This window comes from Plectropomus leopardus, chromosome 11 (genome assembly GCF_008729295.1).
Source record: "Plectropomus leopardus isolate mb chromosome 11, YSFRI_Pleo_2.0, whole genome shotgun sequence".
Lineage (NCBI taxonomy): Eukaryota > Metazoa > Chordata > Actinopteri > Perciformes > Serranidae > Plectropomus > Plectropomus leopardus.
In genome coordinates, this window is record NC_056473.1 from 25555329 (window position 1) to 25581176 (window position 25848).

Here is a 25848-nt window from a genome sequence, read left to right on the forward strand (position 1 = left end):
CATTACTGTTAGAATTTGGCCAGACTTTCACAGCAACTTCTACTATAACAAATTTTCCCATAAAATTGTGATAAACTACTGCAGCTGTAGTACAGCTGTAGTTTCCATTATACTGGATCACTAAATTACATCAACAGTATATTAAAGTTAAATTCATTACAATGTTCTACTCCTTTGCTGTATTTTCCTAAAAAACTGTACATTGTTGTAAGACTTTTGCCCTATTTTTACAGCGGTTTGTTACAGTGCAGAGGTGTTGATAGAAGCAGCAATAGACAAATACAATAACTGTTTCCAGTGGTGACAAAAAAATCAAACAAGAATTCAATGACTTGAATGTATGAAGAGGCAGGAGGGTGTATAAATGGAGGCAGTAACAAGCTCCCAACAGCCCAATATAAGCCCAGATGCTAGTGGACTTCCTCCTGCGCAGCAACAGTTGGCTGTTTCACCTGTCTGTCTTAACTTCCCAACTATAATGATGCAACAAAACAAAAAACCTATAATAAATAATAGAAAAAGCTGCGTGCAACTGGACACAAAGCAAGGCATGAAATCAAAACATAATGTTCCCTATTTTACAAAAATCTATTTTATTTCAAACGGAAACAGAAACGAAACAACGTGACCTCTCAGCAACGTTCAGTCACCACCAAATGAGCTGAAGTGGGAGCAATGTTTTAGCTTTCTGGGGAAATTACAGCTACAACAGTGCATTAATTGAACAAGAACAGGAACAAAGAACAATACCAAATGGACCAGTTGCTTTTAAAAAAGACCAGCCTTCATCTATGGCACGACTCTGCAGCTCTGCTTGTTTTGAGTGCTGAAGATGTACAACCCCCGTTTTATCTGCCAACAAGCTTCATTCATGACGTGCACAGTACGGTCAAGTTAATCCAATGATGCATTTTAGCACTCCTTTCAGTCTGCGGAGGTTGCCAGGTGGGAGGCGGTCTCCATAAGCAACGCAGGTTTACTGAGTGTCCGAGCAGACATGTCCAAAGGCACTTTGGACACAGGCAGGAGGAGATCAATCGTGAGATCAACCACTCCATCCACTGGCTACTCATAATTCAAGCATTAAATCAGAAAATGATTCACAAAAACCTTTTCAAGAGTCAAGAGAACAAACATGAGATGACTATAAATTGTGGCCCGCGATACCATTATGAACAACGGCGTGGTATGAAAGCTACACAGTTTCGTATATTGTTTGGGCAGCAATGCAATCTGATGATTTGATTAATTTAGGAACTAATGACAGAGGGTAAGATACAGATACACAGTATAAACACTCGACAAAAATGTAAAATTAAGTTAACGTATACTAATTTTGTTATTTTCATGGCACTCCTAATACAATAATAAATGTAACCGGATATCATATAAGCCCAAAATCAATGTGCCGAATGATAATATAACAGGATTTCAGTATGTTCTTTTTTTCTTTCCAGTCCAAGGTGCTTTCATTTTTTTTAACAAGCAAACACAATAATTTTCTTAAATTGAACCTATTTGTAAAAACCTACTGTCTGTATTATTTGGCATGAACAAGGCTTCAACTGCCATCTTTTTAAAAGAATAACATCACTCACAAAACAACCAGCTGTATCAATCATGCTGTGTTACCTTGAATTTGTAAAAGAAAATGTTGTTTTTCTAGCAAGCCTCCATGGAAAACGGACATATTTTTGTATTACGTTATGTTTTTTGAAGCCCTGATAGAGACCGGTAGTAGTCATATTGGCTTTTTAAATGATTTAGCCACTATAATAAAGTGGCTTTTTAATGTAATTCCTCCTTGTTTTTCCACACGTTTGGACCTTCCCGCCGCCGTTTTATCCTGTTCATTATCTACAGAGCAACCAGTCATTTCTCTTGTTTTCCTAGACATATTTTTTTTATTGATTGGTTGGAGAGCACGTTTAACCACAACAAAACTAGATCAAAACATCCGTGTACAAACTCACACAACTCGCACAGCGAAATCTTAGTCGCATTTACTCAGTCATATGATCATGAGTTCCAATACACGCGTTTTCACTAAAAAAACCTCAAACTTTAGATCACTGATTTTTAAGAGAGCATTGACTATGTGAAATAATGATCATAGCCACGGAAACATAACACAATGATATGTGGATTCCCGTTTTGAAGCCTCTGCATTTCGGCCATCACCATCTTGGCTTTTTGGAACTCTAAATGACCAAATTTGAACGAGAGGATGGAGCTGTGGAGGAAACGAGGGACAAATCTGCCTGACACACTGTGGTGACGTCTTGCCAAAAGCTTTTCACTCAGTGGCACCGCCCTTAAATATGAATTACTTTAAGCCTTAATTTAAAAAAATAAGCTTGAGATATCTAAAAACTCACCCCCGTAAAGTTGTCATGAGCAGGGAAATTAGTTACAGAGACCAAAACTGTTTTTGCACCAGGCTGTAAACAGGTTTATTTCTTCTGTAAAGTTTGGGAATTTTAACATGGGGGTCTATGGGGATCTACTCACTTTAGGAGTCAGCCTCAAGTGCTCATTGAAAGAACTGCAGCTTTTGGCACTTAGTGTTGACTTCATTTTTCAGCCCTATAGAGTGCAGAAAAGTTTCACTTTCAGTTCAGTTTTAAATCGTAAGATTTGTTTGGGTCCTGAGCATACGGATAAATGAGACTCGGATTACACTGCACAAGTTGTGTGAGAGTTTGTAAACAGATGTTCTGATTTAGTTTTTCTGTGCTTTTGCGTAAAAAAGCAGAGGCATACAAGAAAAACAACTTCACAAGTTCAAGGTAACACAGCATGACTAACTGATATATAAATGGTCATTTTGTGGGTGAAGTATTCCTTTAAATTCAATTTGTGACATTGATTTGACATACATCAACCCATAAGGCTCTCTGGCTATCACATGAGTTTAGCAGTGGGTCGATGACATACAGATCATCATGTGAGAGCTGTCAATGAGTTCGTAAAATCCAATATATGCAATTACAAACATGGGCCAAACAAACCTCCACGAGGTAAGTCGCAAAAGGGATCAATACATCTCAGCGACTTGTTCAAGTTCTCAAGAAATATAACATTAATCAGCACTTACTGTCTTATTCCTTCTGCAGTTTCTGAGTCATGCATTATATGGGAGTGAAAATCACATAAATGAAAAAAGAAAGGAAAGAAATCCAGAATTCATGGAATGATAGCTCTGCATAGCATAATTTCTTAATAAATGTATGCATGACGACACTGTGTTCCTATGACAAGCACATGAAGCACTGTCAGCGCATACATGAAAAAAAAAGCTAAAGCTATGGCTTACCTGCAAGATTGTAAAGCTGACAATAATTGTAAGATCACAAACTCCCGGGCAAACAAGCACAGACTCTGCAGTAATGTACAGTATGTAAGGGAGTATGTAAAACAAACTGGAGGTTAAAATGCTGCTACAGTTTTGAATAACTGCGTCACTCCGTTTAAATCACTCCCCCAGTTATGACTTCTACCATCAGACTCAGTGATCAACCTCCAACATGTATTGACGAGATGTCACAGAAGTGAAATGGGTTTACTGCGTAGTTGCTGCTTTCAGAGAGCCGCTAAAGTGGCATTTTACTTTGCATGAAGTAGTGCTCATAAACCCAGCTCATAAATGGTCAACCAACACTGGCTGCTCCTAACATATTTAAGAAGGTGGGTCATTTCTGTTGAGAACTATTAGAGGATCAGTGTGTTAAATTTAGGGGGATTTGGTGGCATCTAGCAGTGAGAATCGCAGATTATGACAGGGTTAGAGTTCCTACAGTGTTTGTTTTGTTCATTCTGGACTGCTGTAGAAACCCGGGATGAGCATTTCAAGTAACTTCCATATTCAAGTACTCGTATTAAATTATTCTAGGTTACTCACAGGCATGTTTCTGCCACTGCTGTTAACAACACATGGGCTACATGCAGCACTGATTCAAACCAACACAAACTGACAGTGAAACGGCTCTGTCCTTAAACAAGTTAACAACCGTAAGGTAACATTAGCCGTGTGATGCCAACACGTAGCCCTGTCACTGAGTGTGTATGTAAGTGTGTGCAAGCAGACTCTCACCAACTGCTTCCCAGTGTGGAGCTCACACTGTGCCGAGCCATGCGGCAGTAGTCTTGTGATCAACAGAGAATGAGAAATACCGCTTTCTCACCAAAATGAGCGTGTGCATGCATGTTTTTCATACATTGGTAAAACAGCTACATACTGTATTCCCACTGCCAACAAACACACCGCACATGTCTGCCTTTCTGCCAGCTGTTGAGTGTGGGCTATTTGTTGGTGTGTCCGTGTGACACTGACAGGCAGGAGAACAGGTAAATGTCAGACAGCGGCAGGAACAGAGGTCTTTGAAAACTTTTCAGTGGTTTCTCCTCTCTCCATATCTTACTTAATCAGTCCCCCTTTAAAACTCGCTGTATTTGGATCAGGTTTTTTAGTGCTGCTTAGGAGGAGCTGAAGTGTAATTAGTGATGGCGTGTCTGTGCATCCTGCCAGTCAAAGAGCTGAAACTCCCACGTTCACCCGGGTTTTGTATTCCCATCAATGCTGAATGGAGCCAGAGGCTATAAAAACCCACGTCTACTGCAGTCATCTGACCCGGGTGTGAATGCTGATCATACGCATTCCAATTGCATTTAACAGCCATTTTGTCTGGCCTAAGTTCGGCAGTATTGTTTGGATCTTATAGTTATGTTGCCTCTGCAAGAAACCCGTCTTGCTCCTGATTTGCCTTGTTGTCAAAGCACTTCGTACAATCAATTTTAAAAGATGCTATGTAAATTAAGTTATTATTATTATATTTAACAAAAATGTTTGCATGTGGTAGTGGTGGTGGTGAGTACTATATGCGTTGAACAAATACTGACGTCTACTCGAGTACTCATGCTCATCTCTATTAGTAACATGGTGGTGCAACGTAATGATCTCCATGGACGAGGACCTGCTCCCTATGAAAATATAAACCGGTCATTATTAGGTAACAAAAACACAACAATAGTTATTTATACACTAAAGAAAAACATACTTATATTATATTTCATTTCTGCTGATATATCCCCCTAAATCCTACACAATGGACCTTTAAATATTTAGAGCTAGGGCATATCAATTGCAAGGCAGCCAATGTTCGGGGCTAAATGTCTGTAGAAGTGTTCACATTTAAAAATTGAAATATTCTTCCTACACAACCTAACCCTTTAAGACAGATATGGCTTGAAGACATGGTGTTTGGAATCATATCAAATCCACACATTTACAGTATGTTCAAGTCATTGTACAAGAGAGGAGGTTGCTGGACTGTTTCCACAGAAAATGTTCAGATACTGACAAGAGAAAATCTCTGAGCGGCACGCCATGAGGTGACTCTCAAAGTTAGAGGTTATGGAGGTGTGGTCTGCCGTGGCACACTGGCGACCTACGGCTTGGATCCTGAGGGGTCACAGAGATGGGCCAGGTTGTCAAGGTGTCTTCCTCACATTTTAATTAAACGTACAATACCCTAATGAAATTACAACCTTAAAAAAAAAAAAACATGAAATCGATTCAGTGCAATTTTTCTTTTTTTGCATCGTCACTCCCACCCTTTGTTCGAATGTCGGTGGAGGAGAGAATCCCGAGCAATCATGATCGTACATCATGTCACTGTCGTTTGTGTTCATGGGTTGTTCAACCTTGTGAGGCCTCTTCAGGTAAACAGAGGATGACAGTAGATGTGAAAGCAGTAAGGAACAGCGTTTGAGGGCAGGCGGACCGCTGTAAGGCTTTAGAGGCACATCCTCCTTCTGAAGAGGGGAAGCAGGTGTCCCTTATTGTCATCAATCCCACTCCCTGTTAGAGCAGCCACACTAAGACTACACAGCTTATGTGGGAAAAGGTAACTAATAAATAAAAAAGTCTGTTAACAAAAAGGAATGCTGTGACTTTGAGTACGCATTCAAGCAGTTCTCATCACAAAAATAATGGGCCGAGTGTTTTTCAGTGTGCTACAGCATCACACGATAAGAGCAGATTCTATAAAGACCAGTGCATCTCTTCAAAGTCCACAGCCTCGCCCAAGTTTGTGTCTGTCTCCAGGAGGCTCATGATCACTGCCATGGCTGCTTCGTCATTGCTAAGACTACTAAGGCCCGGTCCAACCACGCTGTCCAAATCCAGCTGGGAATTCTCTCCTAAGGTGAGATGGTGAGAAAGGACAAGAGAAAAATGAAAAAAATATGAAGAAGGGCTGTGCAATATGATGTATCATTTCAAATTATGCTATATCATTTAAATCATCTGACAAGCTTTGCGTCCGTCCACGTGGCTGAGGGGGCGTCTACCAAGCCCCTAGGAAGTGTGTCAAGCTCTGTTGAAAATTTTACATCGTGGCCAAAAGTGGAATTATACCGTCCAAGCCCATCATGTGATGCCAACTGGCAAAGAAAGACTTTTTTCCTATTGATTTTTTGGGGGAAGTCTGTAAATCAGTGAATAATTTTTTTGTGAGCACCCTGTGAAAAGAGTCATTTCACTATTTATTTTTAAACCATCCAGTGCGATAACATTTAGAAAGTCTAGAAAGAGTCACAAGTTAAATTTTTTAGACCGCCATTCAAGCTAGTGAAGCCCTAAAACAGTAGTCAGTCAATCTGCCAGCAGAAGTTACCCGCTCAGGGACCCCCTGCCACCTTAAGTCTTTAGTGCGCAAGCCTCATGGGCCCGTAGATCCAGGTATTCTACACTAGCAAAAAGAGCCTTTTTTGCGTCATGTACCAATGAGCATCTTTCATATGAATGAACAGGGTCCCCCTCCATGGCTGTATCCAGACTTTCTTAATACATCCATGGCGTCTACACATGTATGGCGCCAAAACAAACAAACGCAGAGGAGCTGGAAAGCAATACTGAACGTGGGGATTCAGCACAAGACGCTGACACCAAGCAGCCTGCTCAAAACGAGGAGGAGCTTGTACCCAGAAGAAGGATGACTGCTGTCACAGAACAAAGGGTGGCTGAACATGCATATATACACGATGCAGCTTTTTCAACGTGCGATGCATAAAATGACTTAATGACTTGATGAGTATAAATTGTCCTGGTGTTTTTTTTTTCAGTCATTGGCATGAGACCTCTTTCTCTTACAGCTCTCTGCCTCTCTCACACACACACACACACACAAAAAGCTCCAGACCAGGACTATTTAGTCGCATTTTGCGACCATGGAGCACCACTGTGATTTGCAAATACTATTAGTATATGAAAGGTAAGAGGTGGGAGTGGCGAAGAGCAGCCCACGTTGAAAGTTCCTCTGTTTTTTTTGGGTGAAGAGAGGAAACATGGCAGAAGTAGTCGCTCAATAAAACTAAAACTGCTCAAATATGACAACATTTTGGATTTGAAGCCATAGAATGACGTGTCCACCTGGCAACAAGCAGCGCGGTGAGCAGTTTTCAGCTGGACCTCTGTCGTCTTTTCTATTTATTCCTGTTACTCGTTTTAAAAGCGCTAACGAGGTTAGAGAACAGGTGATTCAATAGGTTGAATTGAGGAATTATCTTCAGGATACCATATTTCACTGCAAAAAACAATATAAGGCAGCAGCCAGCTGGAGAAAGATCGCCAGTGACCTGCAGGCTACTTTATGTTGGGTATATTTTATGTCATTTTCTGTAAATATCAAAATATAAAACATGTTTTCTATTTAAAACATACAACTGTAGAGAGATGTCAGAAGGCAATTCACCCATGTTAAAAGTGCTGACGTCTCCAGTCTGATCTCGAGCGCACAGCTGATATTTATGCGGTTTGTTTTCATGACATATCAGAAATGCATATTTAATGGATTCATTGTGGCCAGAGAGCTCTGATGTTACGCTTTGCGACAAGATAGTCGGACACTTGTTTTCAGTTCGGACACCGTGTCATTATGTTCCACTTCGGTATACTGGTCTGGTGTTTGGCCTTGTATCAGAACAGTTTACAGTATACTTTTACAGTATACTAAATATAATGTATAAATACAGTAATTAAAAAGATCAGGTAGAATACCCATGAGTGATTCTCCTCCTGAATATGTAGCTCCTTGGGGCTCATCCTCTGAGCTGGACTTTCCTGGAATCTCCATGTCTGTTGCCTCTCCATTTGGCACCTGGAGATCAAGGAGAAGCAAATTATAGCCTTAACAGCAACATGGCAATTTAGTCGGAAGGGGGAAAACAAAGGAAAGAAAAAAAAATCATGCCTTTAACATTTAGAGGAAATTCACCATAATTTCCTGGAACATACAGCGGTGACTGCATCATAATATGATTGTCATACTTCTAAGAAAATCCTATTTCTTTTACTTTGTGATGTTTTAAGAAAGGAGGCAGCGAAACATGAACATAGTATGAAAAATATGTTGGTATTGAAAATATATTTTGTCACTGAAAACAAAATCTAAACTGAAAAAGGAAATATTTGTATTTAAAAAAAAGAAGTTGTATTGGCATTGAAATAAAGATCTGGCACTGAAGGAAAGTTAAACAGAAAAATAAAACATAGTAATTAAAAACATAATCTTATAACACTGAAAACAACAAGACTGAAAAAACAGTGACATTGTAAAAATAGAATGGAATAGAAAAAGAAAACACTTATTTATTTCGATGCCGATACAACTCTTTCATATACAAATGTTTAATTCCCAATGTTTTCATTTTCAGTTCAGGTTTTGTTTGTTTACCTGTTCATATTTTCCAGTACCAACATTTACTGTCACTGCTCTGGCTCCATACACATAGTACTGTAAAAAAATGTACTCTGAAGTAAATCTACATCTCCACTGACACACCTGTAAACTACATAAAATAAAATATATAAACATAAGATTAATTAAACTATTTTTTTCATTAATTACACTTCACCAATTTGGACTTGGGTAGTCTGGAAGGACTCATGAAGTTTTGTGAATGGGGGGGTTGTTGGCTTTCCATGCCATTAATGACTGGGAAGGATGCACCAATGATTGAAGGTATACATGTTCATCGACTTACGTTGTTGCTGATTTGATTGTGAGTTTGTGGACACTTGTCCTGGGGTAGACTGAATGGACTGACGCTGCCACTGGAAGGTGATGAGTTCATCCTAAAACGACACAGACGCAGATTGACTTAACGCCAACTGATAAGAATAGCGATTGTAGCTAAAAAACAAAAGAGTCATTCTCATTATAATCATCTATCAGATTTACTTATGTCTGTCTCAGAGAAAAACAGAAGTAAAGATCACTTGCTCTGTCGTGAGGCCACACCTGTTGAAATCCAGCAGCTCATTGGCGATCTGGGTCCCTATGCTTCCAGCATATATCATAGCTCCAGGTGGGGTGGAGATACCTGGTATGACTGGAAGGGACTTCTTGCCATCTTCTAAGAGAAAAACAAATGAAAACGACAGACAACATGTGCTTCAGTGTGGCTACACAATCTGTATTTTGAGGTATCACAGGGCATCAGAGATATATCTTTATCGTCTTTCTTCAATTAACCAACCTTCTGATGTTTTGGAATTTCTCGACTGTTCAGACTTGTTTCCCGACCGACTGGTTCGACTGTTATCATACCTTGTCGTGGGAAGAGCAAACAGGTGAAGTTCTGAATACTGTACGTCCATCTACCTCAGAGATGTCTATGAAATGCACAAAAGGACTGAAGCATATACTCACGATATAACTGTGTTAGTTGACACTATGTATTCTACTTCTTTGGTCCAGGGATTCACAAAACTAAACCACTGACTCTGCAGAGTGACGAAAGAGCCATATTTTGTTTTGAACTTATAGCTGTTTGTCTCTATTTTGTCTTTACTCCGCAGCACTGTGGAAGACAAATAGAGAAGACACATTTGAGGACTAAACAGTGGAAAAATAGGCATGAGCTGCATCAGTTTGGTGGGAACTGCGTTGTTTGTGTAAGAGGCATGATAATCGGTAATAAGTGACATGACATTTCCTTGGTGCCTATAGTCTGCTGTGCATTATGTTATTCAGACCATATGACAGACAAGGAGCCCCGTGTGAGCCTGCGAGAAAGTTTCATCGGCTGTGTGCTGCTCTTCATCGATGGAAAACCTAAACTAACTGAAAACTCTTCTGGTGAGGCATAAATCTCACCATTGCGTGACTTATTGTCCACACAAATTTTTAACTTGACCACTTCCAGTAAAGTGCAGCTCACAACTGCTTTCCTCTGCTTTTCAGTGGGAAGCACTTGCAGCAACACACTGGTCAGATGATGCACGTCTAGTTGACGGAGGCCGATGTAGCTTCAGTCTCTCACATGTTTGCAAGACACTAGAGCCAATCCTATTAGTGATACTGGGTTAGGGATGTGGGACTCATAGTGGAGAACAAGATCTGTTAACTGTTCATGTATCAAATACTTAATATTACAAAAGTGAGGGACAATTCAGTACTTTTGATATTATTAGGGACATGTCTCTTCCCAAATCTACACCCTTACTGTAAGCACAGGACTAGTGGACATAAGGTGAAGCTCTGTCCCATAAAAATTTTGCAACTTGGTGACCTACTTTAATGAATAAGATGTGCAAGTATTTAGTAAGTGATTAGCCGTGCTTCACTGCCTCAGCTGTACTGTTAACTAACGTTTGATGTAAACAGGACGAAATGATTAATAAAGGATCCAATCGGATTAGAAGAAATAGCATGAGACCACTGAAAAGTGTGATTTACCTTTTCGATGTCTTTCAGCTAAATGCGGTAAGTCGTCTTGATGGAAGTACTCATAGCACGATGTCCCAAGCAATTCTTGGGGTAGATAACCAAGAATGGTTGTTGCTCTGCAAGAGGAAAGAAACAAGTTTATCATGTTGGTATGAATTACTTTTTTACAACTACTATATTATTCATAATACTTTACACATTCTTTTCTGTTGATCAATACCAAATATGTTAAAAATGTCAATGTTTGTAATGTCACACAATTGTACATTATGTTAACAAAGCCAAACATCACACTATAACCCTCTACCACCCACTATTCAAATTCAATTCTACCTTTGATCGACAAAGGTGAATTTTCCATCCATGGCGTAGCGTGTGATGAACTCTGTGGGTTTAACTCGGACCTCTCCATTTATCTGGGGAGACGAGTGGGAGTGGACGCGTCCCACCGCCACCAGGCAGCTGAAGTGGGAGCTATCCTGCTTGTCTGCCTCGCCCTCCCCATCCGCTCCCAGCTGACTGGTTGGCCAGCTGCGCATGTAGCCCGTGCAGTGGACTGTGCAGTACTTCTGCGACTCTGTGGGCACACGCAGACACACATTTTTAAGCTTTATTCAACCAGATAAAAACCAAATGAAAGAAAATCTCTTAAGTGGTGACCCTGCCATGAAGGCAGCAAAGCTAAGCCCTAAGCACGTCGATTACGAGCCAAAGTCGGTGTATTAATTTAGAATATAACCTGATTACTTTGGTGTAACTCTGCAGCAGTCACTGCTCACTGACTTTTTTTTTAATTTAATAATTTGCTATTGGGGTAATAAACCGTAAAACTTCAATTATTAGCCTGGGCTTTTATTTGCTTAAACCACTGAATTTTACAGGCTTATATTTGGGACAGGCATCTATATGGGTCAGTCTTTATTTCCTTTTACGCAAAACTGTGCTCAGCAAAGATGGGAAATATTATCACATTGTTTATTTAAACCTTTCTTTTTGTCTCTTATTTATGTCAGTATTACCATCTTCTTTGGTGATCATATTTTCATAAAAACTTGCTGAATTATTGCAGTGTAGTAAATCTTACCAAGCTAACCATGTGTATAGCATGTCCACATTGAGAAAAGTTTAAACATTTATATTTGTATGCATGATCTAAGCAGCGAATTAGCTTTAGCTCCAGTGTGTAGTCAACAATCCCATTTTATACATGCAAAGAACTTCGATAAAAATTAACTGCATGGCAACCAGACTGGGCCTCTAATGCAGACAGGCCTTTATACGTGGTAAAAGGGACTGGGCATTTCATATGAACTAGGCTTATATTTACAGTTTTACAGAACAAACATATTTGTTCAATTGTTCATGTATATGTTAACGTGTGTTAATGTGTAAATAAATAAAAGTACTCTTTCACACCTTAGCATTTTTCAAAGATTTTTTTAGGGGGGCTTTTGTTGCCTTTAATGAACAGGACAGTTTAAGCCATGGAAAAGGGGGAGAGATAGGGGGCGACATGCAGCAAAGGATCAAGGCTGGAGTTGAACCTGGGGCCTCTGCGGCGAGGATACAACCTCTGTATATGGGGCGCTGCTCTATCCACTGAGCCACCAGGCATCCCACACCAGTGCATTTATAAGTTTAACACTGTGGGTCCACCTTTACATAAAATCAAGATCCCTGGGACATTCTGGGCCCTAATAATGTAAGAAATGTATGTTATTTCAACTTTATAATCACATTTTGTCATTCCTTTTATGTCTTTGTCTTTCTTTTATTTTGCGGGTTAATTATACTCCAGGTGTTGGAACGTAAGTTCCTATAACGCTTTGGGAGATGTAAATAGGAACTTTAATGGTGCCATGCATTCAGGGAGTGACTGTATGGTGTGGGCTGCTACTTCATCTCCGTTTTTGAATTACGTTTGTTTAAATTTTGGCAAAATTTAAAGGACGCCAAATTAGCTAAAAGCAGTTCTTTCTTGCTATGTAGCCACTGATGTACAGACAACTATCATTGAATTACTTTGAAAAACATTAAGGTTCACGAGCAAGTTCTGGAGTTATCAGGAGTGTCTTTCTATGATTTTTAAGCAGATTTATGGACGTTTATTTATAATAGACATTGTAAATTGTTTTGAAGTTTGAATTATGACTGAGAGTTGGTCTCTCCCTCAACACTGCCTCACAGTTTAAAAATCTTTGCTTTACACTGCATGTGAATTGAGGTGTAAATATTACATTAATGTTATATATACAACCAATTTACATTTAAATTAATGTACAAACGATATTTGCCAAATGATCCACTGGATCATTTCCCCACCTTTCTTTTTGGAGGTGCTGGCTTGGAATTCCTTCTCCTCCACCTTGACAGAAATTTTGTTGTACTTCATGCGGCAGAAAAATGAGCGGCGTGCGCCTGAACACAGCCGCGCTGCACCAACTGGGAGGTCAGCCTGAACCTGCAGACCGGCTGAAAACATGACAGGAATATTAAACATTTTCTCTTTTTCTCACACACACACTCACACAGACAGACACAAATGATTGCTTTACTTTTAGCATCTATTAGCCGTTCACGGGGGTATAATTCAGAAGCTGAAAGCTGCTCCTTCACTTTTCCCATGTCCTTTGGGTGTATGTAGTCAAACAAGCTCTGTCCAATCAGCTCCGCCTGTTGGAAAAACAAACACCTCATCAACCTGACCTGAACACAGTTCCCATGCTGATAAAAACCATTCTGCATTTAAGGCAATTTCCTGCTAACAAATAATAAATTGAACACAGTAAATTAATTATGGGCTGTTGACCTTGAAGCATACAAGATACTGTGTAATTTAAGTAAGAACAAGGCAGCAAAAGTGATGACTTATTCTTCAGAGCTTTCTTGAAGGACAACATATTAATGTTCTTTTACTCCAGAAATCAAAAATATGATTTTTTAAAAAATGATTTTTATTTTAAACTGTGCTCCAAAACCCTCAAGCGCTTGAATTGTAATTTGGCTTTGTTTTTTTTTTTGGAAAAACCTAAAAGATCTATCAGGATTTCAAATGAACTATTAAAGCATTTAGATACACACACACACACACACACACACACACACACACACACACACACACACTACTATACAAACTACAAAAAAAACCTACAATACATTTCATTAATATATTTAAATAAATTAAAGGTTATATTTGCATTCATGTCATAATGCAAACGCAGCTATCTTGTGTTTCTAAATTGTACTTTGAAACTGTGAAATCTGTGCACACAATACCAAACATGGTGCAACAGGCCTACAAATGCTGGTGGGTGCCAACACAAATGCAACCCAGCCGGTGTGTCTGGGGTTTCACAATAAAACAGTAGCAAATGTAAAAGCATTACCCGACTGTAGTTTAATATCTTTGTGACGGACTCTGAGACAAAAACTATTTTCCCACGATCACAGCCCACTACAAACAGGAAACCATCTGCAGCCTGCACAGCAAAGAAACATGGGAGGAGATCCAATATGATGAGGTCAAGACAAAAGTGAGCAGATTTTTATTTATATATTTTATTATATTTAAAATAGTTTTTAAACTGAACAGAAGCATATCAAATATTATCATGAAAATTCAGCCCGCCCATTACAGTGATTAAAACTGAAAATTTAATGCATGTGTTACAATTCTGATGATCTCTCTTGCTTTGCAAACTTTGCATAACTAGCATTATGACTAGCAAAACATTACAACCTGATGGTGGCCTTTGAAATAATGTTTAAAATATCCTAAAATGATTGGCAGGTAATTAAGTGCATATCCTAATACTGTTCTCCATTGCAGTTTGAGTTGCCTTTAGTGATGGTATATTTACCTTAAGGACAAGGTGTTTGAGCTCCTCGTCGGGGAGGAAAGACGGTTTGTAGTTGACTTCAGAAAAAGAACTCGCTGAACCTGAAAACATAGACAAAAATGTTGCTATTTAACATTAAGACATTAGGTTTTGTAATTTTACTTTTTATTGCTTATCAAAACAGACAACATCAAACAAAAATGGGACATCATACACAGAAAACTATAATAACAGTAATAAACCCAATACAACAGGTGGAAAAAAAATAGAAATCCTGCTCAGGAAGTGGTTTTAGTAAATGGTTGTTTACATTTGAATTTTCCCCTATCAATTTGTAATCGATCACCTAAGATGCATGTATATGCCAAGTGTAAACAAGATCATTGTTATATTCATGTATTATGATGTAAGTGACATTACTGGCAAGAAATCACCGTTACCTATCACATTTCTATCACTGACAAAGCAGTAATGTCTGTGCCATCTATCACCAGGATCGTGTCACTCATCTGTCTGTACTTCCCCTCACATCTTACACCAGAATCCCACAATTTGTTTTGTATCTGCCGATACAAAATCCTAATCCAACACTTTTATTTTCCTAGATAATACAGATACACAGTGCAATACCAGCATCAAAGCTGTTACTTGACGTTTTTTTATTAATTTGCCTATTTTTTATTTATTTCACAAAATATATTAAAAAATGACAAACTCTCCCTTTAATCTTGTTGGCCTCCTCACTGTCTCATGGGAATGTCTCTGTCCCCTTAAGAGTCCAGTGTTTGTTGCTGCAGTGCAGCCTGTGTTTCAGTAACCTGAATGATCTGTATTCTGTTGAGTGCTTATTTTCGGCCTCGCTGTGCTTGTGTTTCAATTCGCACTGGCGATTGTGGTTGTATTAAACTAGGCACCAGTCTCCTCTTTCTCCACCGAATGGGGCAGAGAAACACCAGGTGCCATGGCTGAAGGTCTACATGAAACAAGTGCTCATAACATCACTAAATAATGTAAACAGACCACCTCATACTGCATTTTCATTCATGGTGTGTGGTGTTTCTCGTTTTGTGGAGCAAAGGCGACGAAGGCTGCGCTCTGTGTTGCTGTGCATGAAAGTCAAAACATCAGTGTGACAGCTGACATAAAATAAAGAATCAGATGCTCTATAAGATAAATATATTCAGATCAGTCAAAAAAAGCCTTGATCGGCCCCTGACCTGATGTTTGAGGTTGGATCGGGATAAGGGACTATAAAATCTTGATGCCCCACCTGTAGCCAACCAGTTGCCCTGAGATATTTCCTGTACCACTGTTTGCAGTATGAGGGGAAGTTTGATATATCGACCTTACACCACGCATAAGAGAACAGCACTGGGATTTAAAGCCAGTTTTACAGTGTCTAAACCTGGAATTACAATGGCTACATTTTTTCCAGAAGACTACAACAACATCAAAACCCAAGGTGCAATAAACTGGAGTTTTCACTCAATCAACTGCATGCATCACTAATGACAAAGTCAGTCTAGACTGCTGTTAATGTGGTACCTTTGAGAGATTTGAGGTGCTGCACGGCCATTCTGAGCACAGTAAGTTTGTCCAGTTTACGAGACATGGGGTTACATGTAGGGATCATGGCTGATAGTTTGTCAATGAGATTGTTCATTTTGTCCCGTCTCCTCTTCTCAATTTGGCTGTGTGGTTCCCTGCAGAGACATTAAATAAATGATTTAAAACATTATAAATAAAAAAGAAAAACAGAATTTACACATTCAAAGGGGTTTCCTCCTTTCACTCATCTGATTCTGTGAATGTAGCACATCCTAATTTAAAGGACTTAATGGACATTGAAAGATAATATTACACAAACAAAGGAATATTCTACATGTGGTGGTGTCAAATGTAACCTACCTGAAGCATTTAATTTTGACATGTTGGTCCTCTCCATCTGAACTGTAGAGCAGAAAATCACATTTGAGATGGATAGATTGAGCAATAGACAGACAGGTTACTCTATTAATATCTGCAGGAAATTGCATGCAGGCAAAGATGATGTGCAAAAAACAATACAATACTTGGCAATATACAAAACTTATCAACAATATATATGCATGTTGGTAAAGCATCACCATGGAAATGCACAACAGCACAAAATAATAGGTCAGCTCTAAAAGGCATAGTACCCGTTTTGGTCGTCTTCCATATCTACGTCAGGGATGGAACCACATTTTGTATCCCTAGAGAGAAAATTCAACACTATCAATAGCAACTGGCGACAACTGGATTTTTTTAGATTTTCTGTGAGCAAAATTAAAGCAATCAAACTACTCACTGGTTGTCCGTGCTGCCCTTGCGTTTTCGGGGCATCTCCATGGTGAAGGACATGCCAGCAGCTGAGAATGTGGTCATCAGGCTGGGCAAAGACACCGAACCGCTTTGGTTTTCCTCAACCAGCTCATCGTCTGAAACACACAAGACATAATGAGCTGTTACTGCTGGTGCTGCTGCACCACAAAGTATCCCTCTAAGAATACGATGCGGCTGCCAGGTCACAAACTTTTTTATTTTACAGCTAAGCGGCAGACTAAAATATGTTTCTGAAAACATCTGAGGCACGAAATAGGCAATGCAGTGACAGAATCATTATTCATATTTGATCAGCGCTGTTTAGTTTAAAGAAGTGTTTCTCCAATTTAAAGAAGACCCTAAACTAGGCAATCTATGCAGTCGAAAGATACAAATTTAAAGAGAAAAATTGGTGCAACATGACCAGAGAAAAAAGGGAAAAAGGGTGCTTTTCCTCAAGAGGCACAAAACCTAGAACTGCCAAAATGCACTGCGCCTGACGTAATGTCGACTGGTCCATGTGAAACAATAGTAGTTGGCTGGATCTTATATTACAGTGGAACAGTTAAGCTAAAATATGTTTCTGAAAAAAACTGAGGTGAGAAATATGCAACTCAGTAGCTGATTCATGGTTTATATCTGAACAGAGCTGCTTAGTTTGACCATTTCAGCTCTGTTTTTTGGCTTCCACTGTGCAGGAAGCAGTATGGTGCCAACTTCTTGTTGAGAAACTCCTGCCATTGTGGCGAAACGTGGCTTTATAACGCATTTCCGAAAACATTTTAGGCAAGAAAGAGGCAATGCAGTGACACAGTCTTGATTCTATCAGCACTGCCTGGTCTTACCATTTGATCAGATTTCAGTCTAAGTTTGAGAGACAGAGTTTGAGAGAGAGAGAGGGGGGCAGCTGTGTCTCCTGATCAGCTGTATACTCTTTGAGTATGTGCTGGCGGCAGTGGGGTTGGTGGTGGTTGGCAGGCTATACGAAAATGCAGAAGTATGGCTGTAGTTCGAGCAACAGCCCCAAGAGCCAGCGAAACTCCTCCGATCATTTATTGGAGTTTTGCCGGGGGAAGGAGGGATATTAAGGCCTGGTTAAATGGAGAAAAATTTACCACCTGTTGTTTCAATGCAAAGCTGGCTGAAGATTGGCGAAACATCCCTTTAACAGTTTGACGGCAGCAGCAGCAGCGTAGGTGTGGCAATAATCAGCGATGCAGCCTGCACTGCCTCTGAGCGGGCAGAGCATACAGTTTCCTTCTCTTATTGGTTGTTTTCAGTGTGCCATTAGAAGAATTTGAAAGAGGATTACTTCTTTCAGAATATAGTAACAATTTCAGCAAATTGTTTTCATATATTACCAACTAATTAGCAATTTTTTTTTTCAAATTATCTTTGCTTATCTATTAACCCAGGATCTTTTTCTCATCTGCAGTGGAGACTAAGGCATAATTTCCAGTCAAAGACTACAGCAGGTGATTTTTCTCAAGGAGTGTTACTCAGCGAAATCACCAGCTGTCATCTCAGCTGCAATGGAAACTTGTACACACTTTACTCTCTGTTTCTCGTGAATGAAAAGCCTTAAACTAAGCAATTAACTAATCCTTTTAGCCCTACATATCACCCTAGCTAAAAACAATCCAACGGTGCTTGTCAGCTGTCAAACATGCATGCTTTCAATGGTGTTGCTTGCCCACAGATGTCTTTTTGTGAATGCATGCAGGTGCATGCTAATACAGATTATTAAAGCCCAAGCTGCTGTGGTGCAGCTGTTATAAGGGGTTACAGACAACACATTGCAGCTCCATCTTTGTGTGCAAAATGCCTCCAACTCTTGAATATATACTATTTTTTTTACATATATTCTTTTTGTTCTGCTTACTCATGTATGTATATGTCGTATATTGTAGCATCATACACACACTTTATATTAATAACTTTGCATACTATTTGTATACATTGCATTGTAGCATAAGGCACATAGTTTTACATTTTTTCACACTTATCACACTCAGCACATGTATATTTATAATTTCAAATATTTAATTACTAGTGCTAATGGTTTCTTATTACTGTATTTCTAATTTATATTTTTACACACTCACCACATTGCACATATTTATAATTTTTAAATACTCACATATTAGTGCAAACAGTTTTTAATATTACTGTATTTCTTTTTTCTATTTTTACATCCTTTGTGCTGGTCCTTGTTTCTACTTTCTATAGTTCTCTATGCTTGGCATTAGAGCATAAACCACATTTCCCCCCTGGGGATCAATACAGTATTTTTGATACTGATTTTACAGTAAATGTCTGCAGCCTATCATCCATTCTGCTAAAATGAGCAGCTGCCATGACTGTGATTTAGTCATGGCCTAAAAAGTATGTCACTGTATGTGCAGGAGAGAAAATGCGGACCAAATGCGGCTGATATCCATGGCACCTATTTTCAACTTTGTTCCACAGACCCTGTGACCCAAATAGCCATTAACAGATCAGCAACAACCTGATTTTTAATCCCGCTCCCCCTGTCAAGATCTGTTGGATTACAGGGTTACAGTGAAGCCAACTACATGACTGGACATCAGGCCACACAGACATCCCTTAGCCAAACTCCCATAATCCCTCTCTCTTGTTCTCACGTGTTCCTTAACTTGCTCATTCATTCACTCAATCCATGAATGAGCATCTGCTGCACTAAATTACTTTAGTGCCAACAAACTGTGTTGTCCTACTCACACTGTCACGCAGTAACATCATCAATATAAAAAGGCTGACTGGTTTACCATGTTTAAATTTAGGTTTTTAGATTGTTTAAAACGTAAACATTGTGAATGGATGCTTTTGTATTTCCTGTTCCTGTTTTGCAGTATTAATGACAACAAATGCTGAGTTAACTATAAATGACAGCCTCCTTGACATGATCATGACCAATAACATATTTAGACAAAAAAACTATAAGTAAGCATCACGTTTTGTGTGTTTTTTAATCTGGTGGAGGGATTTTTCAGTCAAAGGTGAAACGACGACAACATGACGTTATGGTGTGGTTGACTGTGCCCGCCCCATCGACTCCAACAGAACTGACACCAAAGACTGGCTCCTCCAATGCTGTCACTGAGTCATAACCTTTCCTTCTTTTGTATTTTCTGTGGATAGCTGACAGGAAGTAAACTTGGACCCAAGCTGTTGTCCAGCATGCAATTCTGGCATGCAATGCCAGTGAAATGGTTAATAATATATGTATTGCATTATTCAAAGTATTTATGCAACAATGGTGAGCTGTGTAGTCAAATTGGGTCATGAGCTGCCCTATGCTGTCCTACTTGACATCAATAAAGTTAATATCACAAACAAACACACACACATCCACATAAACCAGGGATCTGCTCAGTTATGTCCAGCCTTTGATGGTTGACAGCACAACAGCTTGTTTCGATAACAATCAAGTCACCATAAATCATTCATGCTATCATAACACACAGTTAGCTACATGCAATGCCAATTAGTGTTTTGTTAGGCAGAGTAAAACATGTTCTACAGAACAACAATCTGAATATGGACAAGGAGAGACAACTTGAATATTCTTTTTAATAGTAAGAATTGTATTTTATGTCTCCATCCGCTGGTGGGCCATCATGAGTATGAGTATGCCTACTATGATGTTGTTTCCATTACAGAAGAGACTTCATGATCACTACGATTAAGTGGGAGAAAAAGTGGATATATCAATATTAGTATGGGTGAAATAAGTTTTCATATACCATCATATTGGATATTGGTAAGTTGCAGTCCTTGAAACTAGCCTTGAATTAAAAAATGAATTTAAAAAAATCAGAAACATGAGTTTAATTGATAAAACAACTGAATTCTTGAGCCGTAAAGCCCATAGTTTGTGTCACTTTAAGCCTTGTGGCAAGTTTGTCTAATGTTACCTGGAATCAAAAAAATGATCACAAACAAAAAATAAAAAAATGATCATCAATATTTCTATAAGGGGAGAAGCCTACAGAAGTCTACTTGCTTTAATCTCTTGTTGAAACTGAAATATGTGCATTTCCATTTGCTGGTTTTCTTTTTCTTTCTTTCAGTACATCAATTTGTATTTTTTAAATTGTTTTCATTCCCTGATTATATATTTTGGACCTTAAAAAGCACTCAATGTGATGTCCTCTCTTAGCAGTCATATTAAGATTGTATCCTACTCTGACTGTACTGTATTGTACCTTGTTTTCTGGTTTTGCAGTATATAAAAATTCCAATAAACACACTTAAAAAAAAGATGATAATCTGCAGTTCATGTTTACTGTTAAACCCACAACATTACACTGACACCTTTTACAACTACAGCCCTTTTTATTTTGACAGTTGAAGTTGATTATTGACTTATTTATTTCAGTTCGTATATAACTGCAGTGGTATACAATTCTGACATGAAACATTAGAGACGTATAATCACTGTGTAAAGAGACCATTAAAAAGGGAAGCCCTCCGCTACTAGCAATGCTTCGTATTAGCTTACAGCAGACCGCTGTTGCGAGCGACCATATAGTTATGTATTAGGCCTAAATAGCATAAAGCATTCAAGCTTGTTTCAACACACGGTGACACCAGTTCAGAGGACAAGTATGGGCTATCGAAGTGTCAAAAATGTGTAACATAACAGCTTGTCATGGGCTATAAAACCACCTTCGGCTCGGTTGACCTGAAGCCGTTGTCCCGGTAAACAGGCCTTGTAACCAATGCTAAGCTAACATTTGAATGGTTCAGTCGTTTACGTTAACAAACACCGCACATAAAATGAACATTTAATCAACATTAACACTGATGACAAGCCGAGATATAAAGTCATATTATGCGGAATACAAAGATGTGACAAACACCGTCGTGATGTGTTACATAAATGGCGAAGAGGGCGAGTTTGCTCTACTGATCTACTGACCTAGTTTTGGGATAGCGCAAAGTTACGGTCGACCGGTGACACACTGTCAAAAACACACCGTCGCCCTTTCCTCTCTACTTGTAATGCTAAATCTCACACGGTCAGCCACCGTAAACATTCAAATTGGTTAAAAGTTGTGTTTCATTTACCTGCCGGTTCGCCACCCGCTCTGTCATCGCCGCCAGCCGCTGCATTCTTGGCCGACATGGCTGGAGCCGGAGCCGGTGCACTGGGGCCCGGGACTCCGATGCATGGATGAGGCGGTCGACTACTCCAGGATGTTTCGGTGTTAAGAGGACGGATTGTATGGGAGCCAGGAAGGCGGCAGATTGTTGTACAACTGCTTTATAATCCCCGTATGAAGAAAAAAGAGGGAGAGGGCACACAAACCAGCACCGGGCGGCTGTGGCTGTGTGTGTGTATGTGTGTGTGTGTGTGTGTGTTGGGGGGGGGTGCGGAAGACGGGACACAGTCTCCACCTACCGGCGTACCGCTGCAGCTTCATGTCATGCATACAAGTATGAAATGCTTTTTGGTCAATATCAAGTAAATAGGCCTAAATACATAAACGGGACAAAGAGCAGCCAAAAATCATTAAATCAAACACACACATATATATATATATAGAGAGAGAGATTTTATATTGACAAAAATCTCCTTTGTATCTTTCTTCAGATCAGTTACTTTTTTAAAGAAAATATTAACAAAGAAAGTTTGGTCAGGCCCTAATTAATTCCTCATTCTAAAAAAGGGACCGTTATTTATGAGTGATGAGGGGTGTTGCAAAAGATGTTTAGGTAATATATTTTCCTCAAAGAAAGTAACTAACAAACTAATATCAAACCAGGATTGATGGTGATACACGGTATAAGCTCGCTAAAAAACTCATTACTATCTGAATGAATGAAGGAATAAAGATGCGTATGTGTGTCTGTCAGGGGGACAAGGCAGAGACAAACTAAGGGTTTGTTAAAGAAAACATGCCATTGAGCAAATTGGCTTGAGAGAGACAGTTACCATGGTAACTCACTCAAAGTTTAGGTTGCCTCTCTTTTCAGGACTGAAAACTCAGAATATCCCTCATTTCAGGGTTAATTTTCTCAAAGTTTAGAATACGATCCTGTTGGCCCTCAGAGTAAAGACAATTAGAGGTCGCCAAAACAAGCAATAAACGGAGTTACGGATGAAAGAAGTGAGATGTAGTTTCGCTGCTGCTGGGTAACAGTAGAAAAACAGCACATAAAATAAGCCACCATGAACGTCAGACAGATCTGACATTCGGTGTTGACCTATATATCTTTAACGCTACGGTTACGGCCGAAAATGATGACAAAACAAAACAAAATTACCGATTTTTCTAACCGGAAGTTGTTATTCTGAGCATGACGTCGCGGTGGGCATATGCGCATGCGCAAAAAAGGTTATGACACATCGGAATGCCGTGACGTCAATCGTTCTATGCTTTATGACATCACAAAGCATAGAACGAATGGCATTCCATTAAAAAACAAGCTTTAATATAGGAGGTACAAGGAAGATTTGTCAGTCACTGGACTTTGTGCTGTTGAAATACCTCCACCTCATTGTGATTTGAAGGGTTTTGGCTTCTTGTATTTGGAATAGCAGATACAATACATAATAATATGATGTCTAAACGCCATTCTGCCCCTGGCAGTTCAGCGACATCAGAGGAGCCTCAGCAGCTTCTACAAGGTTTGCAGGGTGAAAATGTCCAGGACAGAGATAGCATGAGAAGGCTGGCAGAGGAATGTGAGATGAATCAGCTCAAAAAATGTCAGCTTTCCTCCCAGAACAAGGTATGTGAATTTTGTGAACAGGGGGAGTTTGAGTCACAGTTAGATCAAAACCTGAGACGGTTATGTGTTCAGGTTGAGAATGCCGAGGTCCAGGGGATGCTTGAATCCAAAACACAAGAAGTGCAAGACGAAAGTGTTATGGACACAGATGACATTAGAAGTGTAGCAGAGAAGTGTGAGGAGAATGACAATATGTCTCAGCTCAACTCCAAGGCAAAGCTCAAAGAAGAGCTGTGGAAGTTGAGGTCATACGTGGATCATTTACATATTAAGTTTGAGAAATGTGTCCATGTTCAGGATGAGAATCTTAGTATCCAGGAGATGCTAGAATCAAAAATAGGCGCACTTGAGTCAGACTTAAGGGAAAAGGAGGAAAGTGTCAGAAAGCTTCAAGAGACACTGGAATCAGAAAAAAGGACTCTTCAGCTGGACTTAATTAAGGTGAGGGAGCAAAGTACCAGGGACATTATGAAGCTGGAAGAGGAGAAGTTAGATTTGTGTGTTAAGAATGAAAATATGACTGCTTCTCTAGAGAAACAATTAGAGGAGAATACAAACCTAAAGACAACCATACAAAATCTTCAGTACCAACTGGATGTGGCTAGGCAAACGTTCCTGGATAATCAGTTAGCGCCTCGGCAGGAGGAGGAGGTAGCTACAGCTTCTAACGCTTCCAGTGTTAAGGTTCGAGCTGCCGAGACTATTACTGTTGATGGTCCAGTTGTTGAGGCTCTGATTGAGGCGGCTCTAATTGAGGCTTTTGTTATTGAGGATCCTGTTGCTGATGCTGTAGTTGTCGAGACTGTAGTTGTTGAGACTCCAGTTGTCGAGGTTTCAGTTGTTGAGGCTCCTGTTGTTGAGGATCCAGTTGTCGAGGCTCTTGTGGTTGAGGCTCCAATTGCTGAGGCTCCTGTTGTTGAGGCTCCAGCTGCTGATGCTCCAGTTGTTGAGGCCCTAGTTGGTGAGTCTCCAGTTGTTGAGGCAGTTGTTATTGAGGCTCCAGCTGCTGAGTCTCCTGTTTTTGAGGCTCTTGCTCTTGAGACTCTTGCTGCTGAGGCTCTAGTTTTGGAGGCTCCTGTTGTTGAGGATCCAGTTGTCCAAGCTCTTGTGGTTGAGGCTTTAGTTGTCAAGGCTCCAGTTGTTGAATCTTCAGCTACTGAGGCTTCTGTTGTTGATGTTTCAGCTGCTGATGCTCTGGTTGTTGAGGCTGCTGTAATTGAGGCTCCTGAGTCTCCTGTTGTTGAAGTTCATGCTGCTGAGACTCCTGCTGCTGAGGCTCTAGTTGTTGAGGCTCCTGTGGTTGAGGCTACAGTTGTTGAGTCTTCAGCTGCTGAGGCTCCTGCTGCTGGGTCTCCTGTTGTTGATGCTCCAGCTGCTGATGCTCCAGTCGTAAAAGCTCCAGTTGTTGAGGCTGTTGTTACTGAGGCTCCAACTGATGCTGAGGCTCTTGCTACTGAGACTCTCACTGCTGAGGCTCCAACTGATGCTGAGGCTCTTGCTGCTGAGACTCTCACTGCTGAGGCTCTAATTGTTGAGGCTCCAGTTGTCGAGGCTCTTGTTGTTGAGGCTCCAGTTGTTGAATCTCCAGCTGCTGAGGCCCCTGGTGCTGAGTCTCCTGCTGTTGATGCTCCAGCTGCTGAGGCTCCTGTTCCTGGGTCTCCTGTTGTTGATGCTACAGCTTCTAATGCTTCCAGTGTTAAGGTTCAAGCTGCCGAGACTATTACTGTTGATGATCCAGTTTTTTTGAGGATCTGATTGAGGCTCTATTTGAGACTTTTGCTATTAAGGTTCCTGTTGCTGATGCTGTAGTTGACGAGACTGTGGTTGTTGTTGAGGCTCCAGTTGTCGAGGTTTCAGTTGTTGAGGCTCCTGTTGTTGAGGATCCAGTTGTCGAGGCTCTTGTGGTTGAGGCTCCAATTGCTGAGGCTTCTGTTGTTGATGCTCCAGCTGCTGATGCTCTAGTCGTAAAAGCTCCAGTTGTTGAGGCTGTTGTTACTGAGGCTCCAACTGATGCTGAGGCTCTTGCTACTGAGACTCTCACTGCTGAGGCTCCAACTGATGCTGAGGCTCTTGCTGCTGAGACTCTCACTGCTGAGGCTCTAATTGTTGAGGCTCCAGTTGTTGAGGCTCTTGTTGTTGAGGCTCCAGTTGTTGAATCTCCAGCTGCTGAG

The 25848-nt window shown here is 40.1% G+C and overlaps 2 protein-coding genes across 3 annotated transcripts; one reads left to right on the forward strand and one right to left on the reverse strand.

Moving 5' to 3' along the window:
- Positions 1-2804: 2804 nt before the first annotated feature.
- On the reverse strand, positions 2805-22292 carry arntl2 (aryl hydrocarbon receptor nuclear translocator-like 2). Of its 2 annotated transcripts, none has more exons than XM_042495855.1 (17): positions 22010-22292; positions 16902-17031; positions 16753-16806; positions 16481-16522; positions 16118-16275; positions 14594-14673; positions 14120-14212; positions 13289-13406; positions 13056-13205; positions 11067-11310; positions 10743-10849; positions 9714-9864; positions 9541-9611; positions 9303-9417; positions 9046-9136; positions 8060-8159; positions 2805-6201 (listed from the first exon to the last, which is right to left on the reverse strand). In XM_042495855.1, exons 1-17 carry the CDS (start codon positions 22065-22067, stop codon positions 6044-6046), a joined length of 1920 nt encoding a protein of 639 aa, XP_042351789.1. In that variant the 5' UTR covers positions 22068-22292; the 3' UTR covers positions 2805-6043. The 2 variants fall into 2 exon arrangements, with proteins under 2 accessions (XP_042351789.1, XP_042351788.1); XM_042495854.1 differs by having other exon boundaries at positions 9285-9417.
- Positions 22293-23506: 1214 nt separating this feature from the next.
- LOC121950172 (calphotin-like) lies at positions 23507-25377 on the forward strand. The gene is made up of 2 exons (XM_042496094.1): positions 23507-25324; positions 25372-25377. Exons 1-2 carry the CDS (start codon positions 23507-23509, stop codon positions 25375-25377), a joined length of 1824 nt encoding a protein of 607 aa, XP_042352028.1.
- The last annotated feature ends 471 nt before the right edge of the window (positions 25378-25848 follow it).